The 17,966-nt window shown below is 45.3% G+C and overlaps 1 protein-coding gene across 2 annotated transcripts in view; it reads right to left on the bottom strand.

Annotated features, from left to right (window-relative positions):
- The window catches only part of LOC124553656 (neprilysin-2-like), a 255,589-nt gene that overhangs the window by 124,757 nt on the left and 112,866 nt on the right, over positions 1-17,966 (bottom strand). For both annotated transcript variants that reach the window (XM_047127538.1, XM_047127539.1), the window contains exon 2: positions 16,744-16,877. In XM_047127538.1, the coding sequence (XP_046983494.1) occupies positions 16,744-16,877 (134 nt within the window). The remainder of the gene's footprint in view (positions 1-16,743; positions 16,878-17,966) is intronic.

Here is a 17,966-nt window from a genome sequence, read left to right as displayed (position 1 = left end):
ACATGCAATGACAGCACGAATGGGACTTTCTTTTCATCGGTTGTGACAATGGATGAGACGTGGTTGGCATTTTTCAATGCAGAAACAAAGCGCCAGTCAGCTCAATGGAAGCACACAGATTCACCGCCACCATAAAAATTTTGGGTAACCGCCAGTGCTGAAAAAATGATGGTGTCCATGTTCTGGGACAGCAAGGGCGTAATCCTTACCCATTGCGTTCCAAAGGGCACTGCGGTAACAGGTGCATCCTACGAAAATGTTTTGAAGAACAAATTCCTTCCTACACTGCAACAAAAACGTCCGGGAAGGGCTGCGCATGTGCTGTTTCACCAAGACAACGCACCCGCACATCGAGCTAACGTTATGCAACAGTTTCTACGTGATAACAACTTTGAAGTGATTCCTCGTGCTCCCTACTCACCTGACCTGGCTCCTAGTGACTTTTGGCTTTTTCCAACAATGAAAGACACTCTCCATGGCCGCACATTCACCAGCCGTGCTGCTATTGCCTCAGCGATTTTCCAGTGGTCAAAACAGACTCCTAAAGAAGCCTTCGCCGCTGCCATGGAATCATGGCGTCAGCGTTGTGAAAAATATGTACGTCTGCAGGGCGATTACGTCGAGAAGTAACGCCAGTTTCATCGATTTCGGGTGAGTAGTTGATTAGAGACCCCCCCATGAACCATGGACCTTGCCGTTGGCGGGGAGGCTTGCGTGCCTCAGCGATACAGATAGCCGTATCGTAGGTGCAACCACAATGGAGGGGTATCTGTTGAGAGGCCAGACAAACGTGTGGTTCCTGAAGAGGGGCAGCAGCCTTTTCAGTAGTTGCAAGGGCAACAGTCTGAATGATTGACTGATCTGGCCTTGTAACAATAACCAAAACGGCCTTGCTGTGCTGGTACTGCGAACAGCTGAAAGCAAGGGGAAACTACAGCCGTAATTTTTCCCGAGGGCATGCAGCTTTACTGTATGATTAAATGATGATGGCGTCCTCTTGGGTAAAATATTCCGGAGGTAAAATAGTCCCCCATTCGGATCTCCGGGCGGGGACTACTCAAGAGGATGTCGTTATCAGGAGAAAGAAAACTGGCGTTCTACGGATCGGGGCGTGGAATGTCAGATCCCTTAATCGGGCAGGTAGGTTAGAAAATTTAAAAAGGAAAATGGATAGGTTGAAGTTAGATATAGTGGGAATTAGTGAAGTTCGGTGGCAGGAGGAACAAGACTTCTGGTCAGGTGACTACAGGGTTATAAACACAAAATCAAATAGGGGTAATGCAGGAGTAGGTTTAATAATGAATAGGAAAATAGGAATGCGGGTAAGCTACCACAAACAGCATAGTGAACGCATTATTGTGGCCAAGATAGATACGAAGCCCACACCTACTACAGTAGTACAAGTTTATATGCCAACTGGCTCTGCAGATGACGAAGAAATTGAAGAAATATATGATGAAATAAAAGAAATTATTCGGATTGTGAAGGGAGACGAAAATTTAATAGTCATGGGTGACTGGAATTCGAGTGTAGGAAAAGGGAGAGAAGGAAACATAGTAGGTGAATATGGACTGGGGCTAAGAAATGAAAGAGGAAGCCGCCTGGTAGAATTTTGGACAGAGCACAACATAATCATAACTAACACTTGGTTTAACAATCATGAAAGAAGCTTGTATACATGGAAGAACCCTGGAGATACTAAAAGGTATCAGATAGATCATATAATGGTAAGACAGAGATTTAGGAACCAAGTTTTAAATTGTAAGACATTTCCAGGGGCAGATGTGGACTCTGACCACAATCTATTGGTTATGACCTGTAGATTAAAACTGAAGAAATTGCAAAAAGGTGGGAATTTAAGGAGATGGGACCTGGATAAACTGAAAGAACCAGAGGTTGTACAGAGTTTCAGGGAGAGCATAAGGGAACAATTGACAGGAATGGGGGAAAGAAATACAGTAGAAGAAGAATGGGTAGCTTTGAGGGATGAACTACCGAAGGCAGCAGAGGATCAAGTAGGTAAAAAGACGAGGGCTAGTAGAAATCCTTGGGTAACAGAAGAAATATTGAATTTAATTGATGAAAGGAGAAAATATAAAAATGCAGTAAATGAAGCAGGCAAAAAGGAATACAAACGTCTCAAAAATGAGATCGACAGGAAGTGCAAAATGGCTAAGCAGGGATGGCTAGAGGCCAAATGTGAGGATGTAGAGGCCTATCTCACTAGGGGTAAGATAGATACTGCCTACAGGAAAATTAAAGAGACCTTTGGAGATAAAAGAACGACTTGCATGAATATCAAGAGCTCAGATGGAAACCCAGTTCTAAGCAAAGAAGGGAAAGCAGAAAGGTGGAAGGAGTATATAGAGGGTCTATACAAGGGCGATGCACTTGAGGACAATATTATGGAAATGGAAGAGGATGTAGATGAAGATGAAATGGGAGATATGATACTGCGTGAAGAGTTTGACAGAGCACTGAAAGACCTGAGTCGAAACAAGGCCCCCGGAGTAGACAACATTCCATTGGAACTACTGACGGCCTTGGGAGAGCCAGTCCTGACAAAACTCTACCATCTGGTGAGCAAGATGTATGAAACAGGCGAAATACCCTCAGACTTCAAGAAGAATATAATAATTCCAATCCCAAAAGAAAGCAGGTGTTGACAGATGTGAATATTACCGAACTATCAGTTTAATAAGTCACAGCTGCAAAATACTAACACGAATTCTTTACAGACGAATGGGAAAACTAGTAGAAGCCAACCTCGGGGAAGATCAGTTTGGATTCCGTAGAAACACTGGAACACGTGAGGCAATACTGACCTTACGACTTACCTTAGAAGAAAGATTAAGGAAAGGTAAACCTACGTTTCTAGCATTTGTAGACTTAGAGAAAGCTTTTGACAATGTTAACTGGAATACTCTCTTTCAAATTCTAAAGGTGGCAGGGGTAAAATACAGGAAGCGAAAGGCTATTTACAATTTGTACAGAAACCAGATGGCAGTTATAAGAGTCGAGGGACATGAAAGGGAAGCAGTGGTTGGGAAGGGAGTAAGACAGGGTTGTAGCCTCTCCCCGATGTTGTTCAATCTGTATATTGAGCAAGCAGTAAAGGAAACAAAAGAAAAATTCGGAGTAGGTATTAAAATACATGGAGAAGAAAAAAAAAACTTTGAGGTTCGCCGATGAGATTGTAATTCTGTCAGAGACAGCAAAGGACTTGGAAGAGCAGTTGAATGGAATGGACAGTGTCTTGAAAGGAGGATATAAGATGAAAATCAACGAAAGCGAAACAAGGATAATGGAATGTAGTCTAATTAAGTCGGGTGATGCTATTTGGGGAGCAAAATAACTGATGATGGTCGAAGTAGAGAGGATATAAAATGTAGGCTGGCAATGCCAAGGAAAGCGTTTCTGAAGAAGAGAAATTTGTTAACATCCAGTATAGATTTAAGTGTCAGGAAGTCATTTCTGAAAGTATTCGTATGGAGTGTAGCCATGTATGGAAGTGAAACATGGACGATAAATAGTTTGGACAAGAAGAGAATAGAAGCTTTCGAAATGTGGTGTTACAGAAGAATGCTGAAGATTAGATGGGTAGATCACATAACTAATGAGGAAGTATTGAATAGGATTGGGGAGAAGAGAAGTTTTTGGCACAACTTGACCAGAAGAAGGGATCGGTTGGTAGGACATATTCTGAGGCATCAAGGGATCACCAATTTAGTATTGGAGGGCAGCGTGGAGGGTAAAAATCGTAGAGGGAGACTAAGAGATGAATACACTAAGCAGATTCAGAGGGATGTAGGTTGCAGTAGGTACTGGGAGATGAAGAAGCTTGCACAGGATAGAGTAGCATGGAGAGCTGCATCAAACCAGTCTCAGGACTGAAGACCACAACAACAACAACAACAGTTAATTAGAAAAAAAATCGGAGGCCTTAGAACTTGAATGCACCTCGTACATTTCGTACGTAACAGACGCGTAAAACTTCTCTTGTGATTTTCTCGGAATTGACAGAGTAGTCCACCTTTCTATTTGCATATTATGTTGTTCTCATGGCCTACTAAAGGCGTGCATAGTTTCAAGTAAATCCGTGTACCCAACGTCGTGGCCACGCTTTGTGAGTTAAATGTATCTTTTGTGAGTTGCATCACTACACTGTTTACATTTCCTCAGTTACAATTCTACACACAAAATAACATTTTGGTACTATGATAATATCATGCCGAAAGCTCACACGCACCCATGTACACTATGTGATCAAAAACATCCGGGCATCCCCAGCAACATACGTTGCCGTAATGTGTAATAGGCAGACATCTATCGAGACCATTACAAAAGAATTCCAAACTGCAACAGGATCCACTGCAAGTACTATGACAGTTAGGCGGGACGTGAGAAAACTTTGATTTCATAATCCACACAACACGCCGGTAAATGCCAAACGACGCCTCGCTTGCTGTAGGAGCGTAAAAACGGGACGATCGAACAGTGGGAAAACGTTGTGTGGAGCGACGAATCACGATACACAATCTGGCGATCCGATGGCAGGGTGTGGGTATGGTGAATGCCCGGTGAACATCATCTGCCAGCGTATGTAGTGCCGACAGTAAAATTCGGAGGCGGTGGTCGTGTTTTTCATTGAGGGGGCTTGCAGCCCTTGTTTTACGTTGCACTATCACAGCACAGGCCTACGTTAATATTTTAAGCACCTTCTGGCTTCCAACTGTTGAAGAGCAATTCGGGGATGGCGATTGCGTCTTTCAACACGATCGAGCACCTGTTCATAATGCACGTCCCGTGGCGGAGTGGTCGCGCGACAGTAACATCCCTGTAATATACTTGGAAGGAGAAACAGCATTGGTCGTACTTTTTTTTTATTATCCTCAAAATCGATTTTCGGTCACTTAGTGACCATCCTCAGTGCTGTAATATACAATTAAAATTGGTAGGCACTGGTATCAACAAGCTTAGAGAGATCACATAAACTAGTTTACCAATTTTAATTGCATATTGTATACTACAGCACTAAGGATGGTCACTAAGTGACCGAAAATCGATTATGCAATTATAAAACAAAAAACAAAATACGACCAATGCTGTTTCTCCTTCCAATTATATCCATTATCTGGTCGTGGTGCACAGAACACTCCATGGAGTCGCCAATCAATCCCTGTAATTGACTGGCCTGCACAGAATCCTGACCTGAATTCTATAGAACACCTTTTGGATGTTTTGGAACGCCGACTTCGTGCCAGGCCTCACCGACCGACATCGATACCTCTCCTCAGTGCAGCACTCCGTGAAGAATAGGCTGCCGTTCTCCAAGAAACCGTCCAGCACCTGATTGGACGTATGCTTGCGAGAGTGGAAGCTGTCATCAAGGCTAATGAATTCCAGCATTACCGATGGAGGGCGCCTCGAACTTGTAACTCATTTTCAGCCAGGTGTACGGATACTTTCGATCACATAGTGTACGTACACACACACACACACACACACACACACAAAAGGTGTAAAGGCGTGTCCACTAACAAGTAAACTTTCACATGTCGCTTGAAGAAGCAACTTCTGCAAGTTATTTGACATCGAAAAAAAAAAAAAAAAAAAAAAAAAAAAACAGAAAATCGACTTCCTCAAGTCAGCAAGTTAGTGCAAACAATTTCTCGTATCTTTCTCCAAGTACTGACCGCAGTTGGCAATATGGTCGAAGTTATTCCCAAACTTACGGAAACTTTGTGTGTTCAGTAGCTGTATGAAGGAGAGTGGCACAAAGACAGACGAATGTGTCATGGGGAACGATAAATATATAGGGTGAGTCACCTAACATTACCGCTGGATATATTTCGTAAACAACATCAAATATTGACGAATGGATTTCACAGACCGAACGTGAGGAGAGGGGCTAGTGTAATTGGTTAATACAAACCGTAAAAAAAATGCACGGCAGTATGTTTTTTAACACAAACCTACGTTTTTTTAAATGGAACCCCGTTAGTTTTGTTCGCACATCTGAACATATAAACAAATACGTAATCAGTGCCGTTTGTTGCATTGTAAAATGTTAATTACATCCGGAGATGTTGTAACCTAAAGTTGACGCTTGAGAACCACTCCTCCGCTGTTCGGTCGTGTGTATCGGAGAGCACCGAACTACGTAGGGATCCAAAGGGAACGGTGATGGACCTTAGGTACAGAAGATACTGGAACAGCACATTACGTCCACATGCTAACACCTTTTTATTGGTCTTTTTCACTGAGGCACATGTACATTACCATGAGGGGTGAGGTACACGTTCGACGGGCGTTTCAAAGGACGTGGAGGACACATAAATTGGCCAGCCCGTTCTCCTGATCTTATAGCTCTCGACTTCTTTCTGTGGGGTACGTTAAAGGAGAATGTGTACCGTGATGTGCCTACAACCCCAGAGGATATGAAACAACGTATTGTGGCAGCCTGCGGCGACATTACACCAGATGTACTGCGGCGTGTACGACATTCATTACGCCAGAGATTGCAATTGTGTGCAGCAAATGATGGCTACCACATTGAACATCTATTGGCCTGACATGTCGGGACACACTCTATTCCACTCCGTAATTGAAAACGGAAACCACGTGTGTACGTGTACCTCACACCTCATGGTAATGTACATGTGCGTCAGTGAAAAAGACCAATAAAAAGGTGTTAGCATGTGGACGTAATGTGCTGTTCCAGTCTCTTCTGTACCTAAGGTCCATCACCGTTCCCTTTGGATCCCTACGTAATTCGGTGCTCTCCGGTACACACGATCGAACAGCGGAGGAGTGGTACTCAAGCGTCAACTTTAGGTTACAACATCTCCGGATGTAATTAACATTTTACAATGCAACAAACGGCACTGATTACGTATTTGTTTATATGTTCAGATGTGCTAACAAAACTAACGGGGTTCCACTTAAAAAAACGTAGGTTTGTGTTAAAAAACATACTTCCGTGCATTTTTTTACGGTTTGTATTAACCAATTACACTAGCCCCTCTCCTCACGTTCGGTCTGTGGAATCGATTCGTCAGTATTTGATGTGGTTTACGAAATATATCCAGCGGTAACGTTAGGTGACTCACCCTGCATATTCTTGGGCACTCTCAGCCAAGGAAGTGCGACACGAAATTACCGATCACTTTGTTTCACTAGAAGGGAGAGTAAAATTGCAGTAGAGATGTCTTTCAATTTAAGCCAATTCTTTTCATTCTTAGTCTAGGCAGGAACGAGCCAACGGCCTTGCCGCAGTGGTAACACCGGTTCCCGACAGATCACCAAAGTTAAGCGCTGTCGGGTTGGGCTAGCACTTGGATGGGTGACCATTCGGTCTGGCAAGCACGGTGCACTCAGCCCTTCTGAGGCAAACTGAGGAGCTACTTGACTGAGAAGTAGCGGCTCCGGTCTCGGAAACTGACAAACGGCCGAGAGAGCGGTGTCCTGACCACATGTTCCTTCATATCCGCATCCAGTGGCGCCTTGGGCTGAGGATGACATGGCGGCCGGTCGGTGTAGTTGGGCCTCCAAGGCCTGTTCGGACGTTGTTCTTTTTCTAAACATAAATGCATTATGTTTGCAAAAATCGAAGAATGTTGATCCCTTGGCGATAGAGCTTACAGCTGGGTCCCAGTTTCGAATCTCAAGTTTTCGATTATCGTCACTGCTTTTCTTCAATGATAATGCTGCCACAAGGGTGGCGGCTGCTTCGGTTTTCAAGCACGACACCGTAAACTTCCAGTTGCCGAAATAACAACGCGGCTCTAGCGCAGGCACTTCTGCAAGAACCTGCAGCAAGTTACCAAAATTAACTTTGCCTGGAGACTTGCAGAGGTAAGTTCGTGCAAGTTTGTTTCAATGCAAACACTGCAGCAAGTAATTGCGGAAGTTACTTACGGAAGCTAGTTGCTAGTGATCACACGCCTTAATGGCCAGTTAAATAAGATTTTTTTCACTTCCCATTAAACCATTAATTTCAAATATGAACTAGGAAAATATTAATTTCTAATTCTTGCTGAGTAATGAGAGAAGGGCAGCGGCTGGGGAAAAATCCTTTGATTGATGTTGCATGTAATCGGCAAATAAAGTCTGAGCCGGCTCCCAGCTTGGAGAACCTGGCAATAGAGTAGTCGTAAGGCTGATGTGCATGCGGTCAAGGTTCCAAACAGTGGCCGACAGCCATAGAGTCCACACACCCCAGTTGCAGTGCCGAAACCAACAACTTCTGCAATTGTATCAGCCAGTCCTACCAGTCTACCCGTTTTGGACTGATGTGTTTAGCCGGCCGCTGTGGCCGAGCGGTTCTAGCCTGGAGCCGCGCGACCACTACGGTCGCAGGTTCGAATCCTGCCTCGGGCATGGATGTGTGTGATGTCCTTAGGTTAGTTAGGTTTAAGTAGTTCTAAGTTCTAGGGGACTGATGACCTCACATGTTAAGTCCCATAGTGCTCAGAGCCATTTGAACCATTTGACTGATGTGTTTATAGCTGTGCCGGACTAGGCCAATGCAGTAAACTGATTGATATTTTAAAAGACTGTTACAAAGTTCAATTCATAATAGCATTTCAAGAACATATTCCGATTTATTCTTAGGAGCACATTGTTATCTTTACATGACGTGCGTCGGGCATGAATGTGTATGGTGTCCTTAGGTTAGTTACGTTTAATTAGTTCTAAGTTCTAGGGGACTGATGACCTCATAAGTTAAGTCGCATAGTGCTCAGAGCAATTTTTTTACATGACGTAATGAAGTGAAAGTGGGATTATCTTTCTTACAGTCAGTCTGCACAGCATACAGGTTTTTTAATTGCTGTTTGGAATTGAGATAGTTTTATATCTTTACTCTGGCATTAGGTAATCTTTGAACCTTAGCCCTGCATGAAGTGGCACAAAATTTTTAACAACGGTCACTGGCCACGACTGTGGCGGTTATGGTGGTAAATTAATTTTCTCAGAGGATTTTTATTCTAAGCCCCATATAGCAGTAGTTCAAATTACAGGAACTGTAGTACTCGGAATTCAACAGTCGTTTATTTTTTAGAAAATTGCCCCCACAAAACTCACTCACACAAACACACACACACTCAACAGTTACAGGTACTTAAATACAGACACACACACTCGCATATATATATACGTACACATTCATAAAATCCAAACACATGCAATATACACTATGTGATCAAAAGTATCCGGACACTTGGCTGAAAATGACACAAATTCGCGGCGCCCTCCATCGGTAATGCTGGAATTCAGTATGGTGTTGGCACACCTCAGCCTTGATGACAGCTTCCATTCCCGCAGACATACGTTCAGTCAGGTGCTGGAAGTTTTCTTGGGGAATGGCAGCCCATTCTTCACGGAGTGCTGCACTGAGGAGAGGTATCGATGTTGGTCGGTGAGGCCTGGCACGAAGTCGGCGTCCCAAAACATCCCAAAGGTGTTCTATAGGATTCAGGTCAGGAATCTGTGCAGGCCAATCCATTACAGGGATGCTACTCTCGTGTAACCACTCCGCCACAGGCCGTGCATTATGAACAGGTGCTCGATAGTGTTGAAAGACGCAACCGACACCCCGAATTGTTCAACAGTGGGAAGCAAGAAGGTGCTTAAAACATCAACGTAGGCCTGTGCTGTGATAGTGCCACACAAAACACCGTAACGCCACCGCCTCCGAATTTTACTGTTGACACTAAACACGCTGTCATATGAGGTTCACCAGGCATTCACCATACCAACAAAAATCAAATGGCTCTGAGCACTATGGGACTCAACATCTTAGGTCATCATTCCCCTAGAACTACTTAAACCTAACTAACCTAAGGACATCACACACAACCATGCCCGAGGCAGGATTCGAACCTGCGACCGTAGCAGTCCCACGGTTCCGGTCTGAAGCAGCTAGAACCGCGAGACCACCGCGGCCGGCGCCATTCCAACATCCTGCCATCGGATCGCCACATTGTCTACTGTGATTCGTCACTCCACACAACATTTTTCCACTGTTTAATCGTCCAATAGTTTACGCTCCTTACACCAAGCGTGGCGTACTTGCAGTGGATCCTGATGCCCTTTGGGATTCCTGTGTGATGGTCTGGATAGATGTGCGCCTATTACACACTACGACTCCTTCAACTGTTGGCTGTCTCTGTCAGTCAACAGACGAGGTTGGTCTGTACGCTTTTTGTGCTGTACGTGTCCCTTCACGTTTCGACTTGACTATCACATGGGAAACAGTGGACCTAGGGATGTTTACGTGTGTGGAAATCTCGCGTACAGACGTATGACCCAAGTGACACCCAATCACCTGACCACGTTCGAAGACCGGCAGTGCACCCGATTCGACTCTCTTACGATGTCTAGTGACTACTGAGGTCGCTGATATAGAGTACCTGGCTGTAGGTGGCAGCACACTGCACCTACTATGAAAAATGTATGTTTTTGGGAGTGTCCGGATACTTTTGATCACATAGTGTACATGGTCCAGTCACATTGCTGGGCCACCTTTTATGTTCGCAGTCAACATGCAATGAACCACTCACAGATGGCATGTGGCGCCAGTAGCAGTAGAGAGTATACAAAGCGTGCCACCGAGATCTGAAAACAGTGCAGTCGTTGTCGTAATGTGGAAACAGAGTGATTTGTCTGACGTCCAAAAGGGCATAACCATTGGCTTTTACGCCAAAGGTGGAACTATTTCTGAAACGGCTAACTTTGTAAATTGTTTACATGCTGCTGTGGTTCAGGCATGCCGTGTGTCGCAAAATGTCTCTATCCAAAACTGGCGCCGAGGCACTGTGGTGCACCAAAGGCTATACAACGTGTTACAAAAAGGTACGGCCAAATTTTCAGGAAACATTCCTCACACACAAATAAAGAAAATATGTTATGTGGACATGTGTCCGGAAACACTTAATTTGAAACATTCCTCACACACAAATAAAGAAAATATGTTGTGTGGACATGTGTCCGGAAACGCTTAATTTCCATGTTAGAGCTCATTTTATTACTTCTATTCAAATCACATTAATCATGGAATGGAAACACACAGCAACAGAACGTACCAGCGTGACTTCAAATACTTTGTTACAGGAAATGTTCAAAATGTCCTCCGTTAGCGAGGATACGTGCATCCACCCTCCGTCGCATGGAATCCCTGATGCGCTGATGCAGCCCTGGAGAATGGCGTATTGTATCACAGCCGTCCACAATACGAGCACGAAGAGTCTCTACATTTGGTACCGGGGTTGAGTAGACAAGAGCTTTCAAATGCCCCCATAAATGAAAGTCAAGGGCGTTGAGGTCAGGAGAGAATGGAAGCCATGGAATTGGTCCGCCTCTACCAATCCGTCGGTCACCGAATCTGTTGTTGAGAAGCGTACGAACACTTCGACTGAAATGTGCAGGAGCTCCATCGTGCATGAACCACATGTTGTGTTGTACTTGTAAAGGTAAATGTTCTAGCAGCACAGGTACAGTATCCCGTATGAAATCGTGATAACGTGCTCCATTGAGCGTAGGTGGAAGAACATGGGGCCCAATCGAGACATCACCAACAATGCCTGCCCAAACGTTCACAGAAAATCTGTGTTGATGACGTGATTGCACAATTGCGTGCGGATTCTCTTCAGCCCACACATGTTGATTGTGAAAATTTACAATTTGATCAAGTTGGAATGAAGCCCATCCGTAAAGAGAACATTTGCACTGAAGTGAGGATTGACACATTGTCGGATGAACCATTCGCAGTAGTGTACCCGTGGAGGCCAATCAGCTGCTGATAGTGCCTGCACACGCTGTACACGGTACGGAAACAACTGGTTCTTCCGTAGCACTCTCCATACAGTGACGTGGTCAACGTTACCTTGTACAGCAGCAACTTCCCTGACGCTGACATTAGGGTTATCGCCAACTGCACGAAGAATTGCCTCGCCCATTGAAGATGTCCTCGTCGTTCTAGGTCTTCCCCAGTCGCGAGTCATAGGCTGGAATGTTCCGTGCTCCCTAAGACGCCGATCAATTGCTTCAAACTTCTTCCTGTCGGGACACCTTCGTTCTGGAAATCTGTCCCGATACAAACGTACTGCGCCACGGCTATTGCCCCGTGCTAATCCGTACATCAAATGGGCATCTGCCAACTCCGCATTTGTAAACATTGCACTGACTGCAAAACCACGTTCGTGATGAACACTAACCTGTTGATGCTACGTACTGATGTGCTCGATGCTAGTACTGTAGAGCAATGAGTCACATGTCAACACAAGCACCGAAGTCAACATTACCTTCCTTCAATTGGGCCAACTGGCGGTGAATCGAGGAAGTACAGTACATACTGATGAAACTAAAATGAGCTCTAACATGGAACTTAAGCGTTTACGTTTTTTATTTGTGTGTGAGGAATAATGTTTCCTGAAAGTTTGGCCGTACATTTTGTAACACCCTGTAGAAGGCAGGGGTGAACCTTGGCTGCAGACGTGTGTACAGGCGAATGTTGACACAACTGTGGAGCAACTGAGCACCCAGATGAACTGAGGGGCCTCTGACAGTGTCCTCTCGACGAAAATGCTGCAAATAGGCCTCTGCAGCAGGCACCTGGTTTGTGGACCCGTGCTGACTGTTGAACTTCCACACCAGTACCACAACAGGTGACTTTTTCAGTTATATAGTCCTGTCTTACAGACCACACAATGACAGATCCTAGCAAGAGAGACCCAATCGGCGGCGTTTATACTGCCACAGCCAATTCCTGCTGCTGCGTCTTTCCATTTTGATGCTATTAAGAATCGCTATGTCAACGTATTCACCCTTTCAACAGCTTTCGAACTGTGTTAATATAGTACATCATTCCGTTTAGGAAAATGTATTGCCCCCTATACTTTGATTGATATAACAGTTACCCATACAACAAAATTACATTGCCCTTCAGCCTACTATCTTTCCCAAAATTCTCGTTCCAATATCTCGAATCTTTCATGAAATATAAAGGGCGCACATTTTCGCTGATAAACCTTCCTCCCCACCCGAAACCCCACTGGTCTTTTTTGAAACTAAAATTTATTCGAACCGGCCATGAACATTTCCCGTTTTTCAAATATTCTTACAGTAAAATCATGAATTCCCCTTTTTAAAGTAGAGAAAATTAAATAAACGAATATAAGAGCCAATGCAATGGAGTGTTATATGAAAAGCAGCAACTTGCTTTATTCAAAGAGTTTCTAACGAACGTCGCTTTTGTTTCACAACCACTACAGGAACCCAACCACATATTGTTAACGTTTTTAGCTTCTGGCAGTCTTTAGCATCTGTTGGTCTTTGTGTCCGAAATTTTAGTGTCCGAGCTTTTAACATCTCATTACCGAGTATTCGCCTCCATTAAGTTTGTGCACCACTGCGTCAAACAGTCCACTTCATTGGAAGCCAGGCAAATTAAAAGTAAATTTCTGTTCGTTTAATTTTTTGTTAAAAATACGAAAACTGACAGAACTGAGATGACGCTAACGTCCATAGAACTTCTTAATCGATAAATGATCGATATCATTAATTTAAATTTAAAAACTTCAGTTGTTGCCAAAGCTACTATTCAGACATCACACTGCAGCTTGACTTTCAGCTATACACCCTGTGTGGACATTAATTATCGAGCTAAAGTGTCACGACTCATAGGAGTGAACCATATCAAAGAAATAGCTTTAATAAAAACCTACTTGAGGACAAGCTATAGGTCCGTACAATTTCGAAGACAGTGTCATGAGAAGTGAACTCTGTATTGGATTATCTCTGGACTACAATAATAATCATAATAATAATAATCCTTTATTCCCCACCAATATTGAATAATTGTCAATAGACAAAACATCACAGTGTGTTAAATGAACCCTGTGTCCATAATGAAATTTCCACTCTGCAATGTTGTGCGTACTGACATGAAACTTCCTGGCCGATTAAAACTGGGTGCCAGACTGAGACTCGAGCTGGAAACCCTCGCCTTTGGCGGGCAAGTATTCTACCAACTGAGCTACCCAAGCACAACTCCTGTCCTGTCCTCTCAGCTGTACTTCCACGAACGGCGAAGGTCCCGAGTTCGACTCTCAGTCTGGCACACAGTTTTAATCTGCCAGTAAGCTTGAAACGCTGCGTCTTTTGAAGGAATTACCTTGTGCACATGTGCTACGCTACCCAAAGATATCCACCCATTCTGAGATGCGGGTTGGTCGCCTAGTAACTGTTAATGAGCATCTTTGGTGGGAACTGCTAAACAATGCAGGTACCCAATAGCAATAATTTGAATAGAAACTTACTAACGAAAGACACTTTAAAAGATTTGTGTAGCGCCGAATATAGACTCAAATTACTGCAAAGAGCAGACGTTATCAACAAATTTTGTCTGCAATAACAGATAGCATCATGCCGCCTCACTTCCACATATCTTGACAAGGTGAAGAATACTGGTAGGCCATAGAAAAACGACGTCACACTTTCGCTGATCGTGGGTGTGCCAGTAGGCAGCAATAGGAGGCAGCACACTCCGTAACACATAGAATGTCACAGGGGGCTTCACCTTTTTAACAGTTCTGGAATTATTTTTTTCTTTATTTATATGGGATTTATGCACTGTAACACATACACTCCTGGAAATGGAAAAAAGAACACATTGACGCCGGTGTGTCAGACCCACCATACTTGCTCCGGACACTGCGAGAGGGCTGTACAAGCAATGATCACACGCACGGCACAGCGGACACACCAGGAACCGCGGTGTTGGCCGTCGAATGGCGCTAGCTGCGCAGCATTTGTGCACCGCCACCGTCAGTGTCAGCCAGTTTTCCGTGGCATACGGAGCTCCATCGCAGTCTTTAACACTGGTAGCATGCCGCGACAGCTTGGACGTGAACCGTATGTGCAGTTGACGGACTTTGAGCGAGGGCGTATAGTGGGCATGCGGGAGGCCGGGTGGACGTACCGCCGAATTGCTCAACACGTGGGGCGTGAGGTCTCCACAGTACATCGATGTTGTCGCCAGTGGTCGGCGGAAGGTGCACGTGCCCGTCGACCTGGGACCGGACCGCAGCGACGCACGGATGCACGCCAAGACCGTAGGATCCTACGCAATGCCGTAGGGGACCGCACCGCCACTTCCCAGCAAATTAGGGACACTGTTGCTCCTGGGGTATCGGCGAGGACCATTCGCAACCGTCTCCATGAAGCTGGGCTACGGTCCCGCACACCGTTAGGCCGTCTTCCGCTCACGCCCCAACATCGTGCAGCCCGCCTCCAGTGGTGTCGCGACAGGCGTGAATGGAGGGACGAATGGAGACGTGTCGTCTTCAGCGATGAGAGTCGCTTCTGCCTTGGTGCCAATGATGGTCGTATGCGTGTTTGGCGCCGTGCAGGTGAGCGCCACAATCAGGACTGCATACGACCGAGGCACACAGGGCCAACACCCGGCATCATGGTGTGGGGAGCGATCTCCTACACTGGCCGTACACCACTGGTGATCGTCGAGGGGACACTGAATAGTGCACGGTACATCCAAACCGTCATCGAACCCATCGTTCTACCATTCCTAGACCGGCAAGGGAACTTGCTGTTCCAACAGGACCATGCACGTCCGCATGTATCCCGTGCCACCCAACGTGCTCTAGAAGGTGTCAACTACCCTGGCCAGCAAGATCTCCGGATCTGTCCCCCATTGAGCATGTTTGGGACTGGATGAAGCATCGTCTCACGCGGTCTGCACGTCCAGCACGAACGCTGGTCCAACTGAGGCGCCAGGTGGAAATGGCATGGCAAGCCGTTCCACAGGACTACATCCAGCATCTCTACGATCGTCTCCATGGGAGAATAGCAGCCTGCATTGCTGCGAAAGGTGGATATACACTGTACTAGTGCCGACATTGTGCATGCTCTGTTGCCTGTGTCTATGTGCCTGTGGTTCTGTCAGTGTGATCATGTGATGTATATGACCCCAGGAATGTGTCAATAAAGTTTCCCCTTCCTGGGACAATGAATTCACGGTGTTCTTATTTCAATTTCCAGGAGTGTAGAATGTCACAGGGGGCTTCACCTTTTTAACAGTTCTGGAATTATTTTTTTCTCTATTTCTATGGGATTTATAATCCGTAACACATAGAATGTCACAGGGGGCTTCACCTTTTTAACAGTTCTGGAATTGACATCTCGTGGAAATCGGGTTTTCTGCCGGATATCAGCCTCTTCCGAACATGATATTTCGACATCATTACTTGACATCTTCATCAGGTGTTTTCTGAGACAGTCTCAGGGACACCTGATGAAGACATCAAGTAATGACGTCGAAATATCGTATTTGGAAGATGCTGATATCCGGCAGAAAACCCGATTTCCACGAGATGTCATCAAGTCGCCAGGAAAGTCTAAGAAATTACAGTTCTGGAATTATTTTTTCTCTATTTATATGGGATTTATATGTTGTCATGATGTTTATGTTTAATGAGCTTCTGAACCAACACTGCAGCAGTGGATGCAGATTGGGCTGCATTTGTGAAATTCCATGTATCTGAAACAATATAGATTGTGTAAAGGCCTGAATGACACAGAGGAGTCTCAGAGTGGGAAGTGACTCCAAAGAACTCTAGCCGGCCGGTTTCACCGCCAGACTCCCACCCCGCAAGCAGCAGCAGCATCTGAAGTGCAGCGAGAGGTTTGTTTACGTTTGTTTGGCTTTTGTTCTGGCAGCCATACCGGACTGGTGCTGCTGCCTGGCGACGAGGGCGCCCAGCGAGATGGCGAGCGCGCCGGCCACCAGGAGCGCCACCGTCGCCACCAGCGTCAGCCCGCGCTCCATGGCGGTGCGGCGACCCCACCACGTGGGGTTCCTGCAACACGGCAGAGCAGAGGGACCCAGTCAGCACTGTGACACGGCATGACACGACATGACTGCTTGTCCTAGCTCATCACAGAAACAGAAAATGACAATGGGATAATCACTAAAATGTAGACTTTCACGGCCGGAAATGTCACGTCCATTATTGCTCGAGTATCATGTCGTTTTTGGAAACACAGAATCTACTCTGTAGGAATCAACACGGATTCCGGAAACAGCGATCATGTGAGACGCAACTCGCTTTATTTGTTCGTGAGACCCAGAAAATATTAGATACAGGCTCCCAGGTAGATGCTATTTTCCTTGACTTCCGGAAGCAAACAGAACACAGCGTGTTGTTATCAATGGAGAGACGTTAAAGTAACGTCTCGCGTGCCACGAAGGAGCGTTATGGGACCATTGGTTTTCACAATATATATAAATGACCTAGTAGATAGTGTCGGAAGTTCCGTGCGGCTTTTCACGGATGATGCTGTAGTATACAGAGAAGTTGCAGCATTAGAAAATTGTAGCGAAATGCAGGAAGATCTGCAGCAGATAGGCACTTGGTGCAGGGAGTGGCAACTGACCCTTAACGTAGACAAATGTAATGTATTGCGAATACGTAGAAAGAAGGATCCTTTATTGTATGATTATATGATAGCGGAACAAACACTGGTAGCAGTTATTTCTGTAATATATCTGGGAGTATGCGTGCGGAACGATTTGAAGTGGAATGATCATATAAAATTAATTGTTGGTAAGGCGGGTACCAGGTTGAGATTCTTTGGGAGAGTCCTTAGAAAATGTAGTCCATCAACAAAGGAGGTGGCTTACAAAACACTCGTTCGACCTATACTTGAGTATTGCTCAACAGTGTGGGATCCGTACCAGATCGGGTTTACGGAGGAGATAGAGAAGATCCAAAGAAGAGCGGCGCGTTTCGTCACAGGGCTATTTGGTAACCGTGATAGCGTTACGGAGACGTTTAGCAAACTCGAGTGGCAGACTCTGCAAGAGAGGCGCTCTGCATCGCGGTCTAGCTTGCTCGCCAGGTTTCGAGAGGGTGCGTTTCTGGATAAGGTATCGAATATATTGCTTC

Source organism: Schistocerca americana, chromosome 11, assembly GCF_021461395.2.
Source record: "Schistocerca americana isolate TAMUIC-IGC-003095 chromosome 11, iqSchAmer2.1, whole genome shotgun sequence".
NCBI classification, from domain to species: Eukaryota; Metazoa; Arthropoda; class Insecta; order Orthoptera; family Acrididae; genus Schistocerca; species Schistocerca americana.
This window is presented reverse-complemented; position numbering and strand designations above follow the sequence as displayed.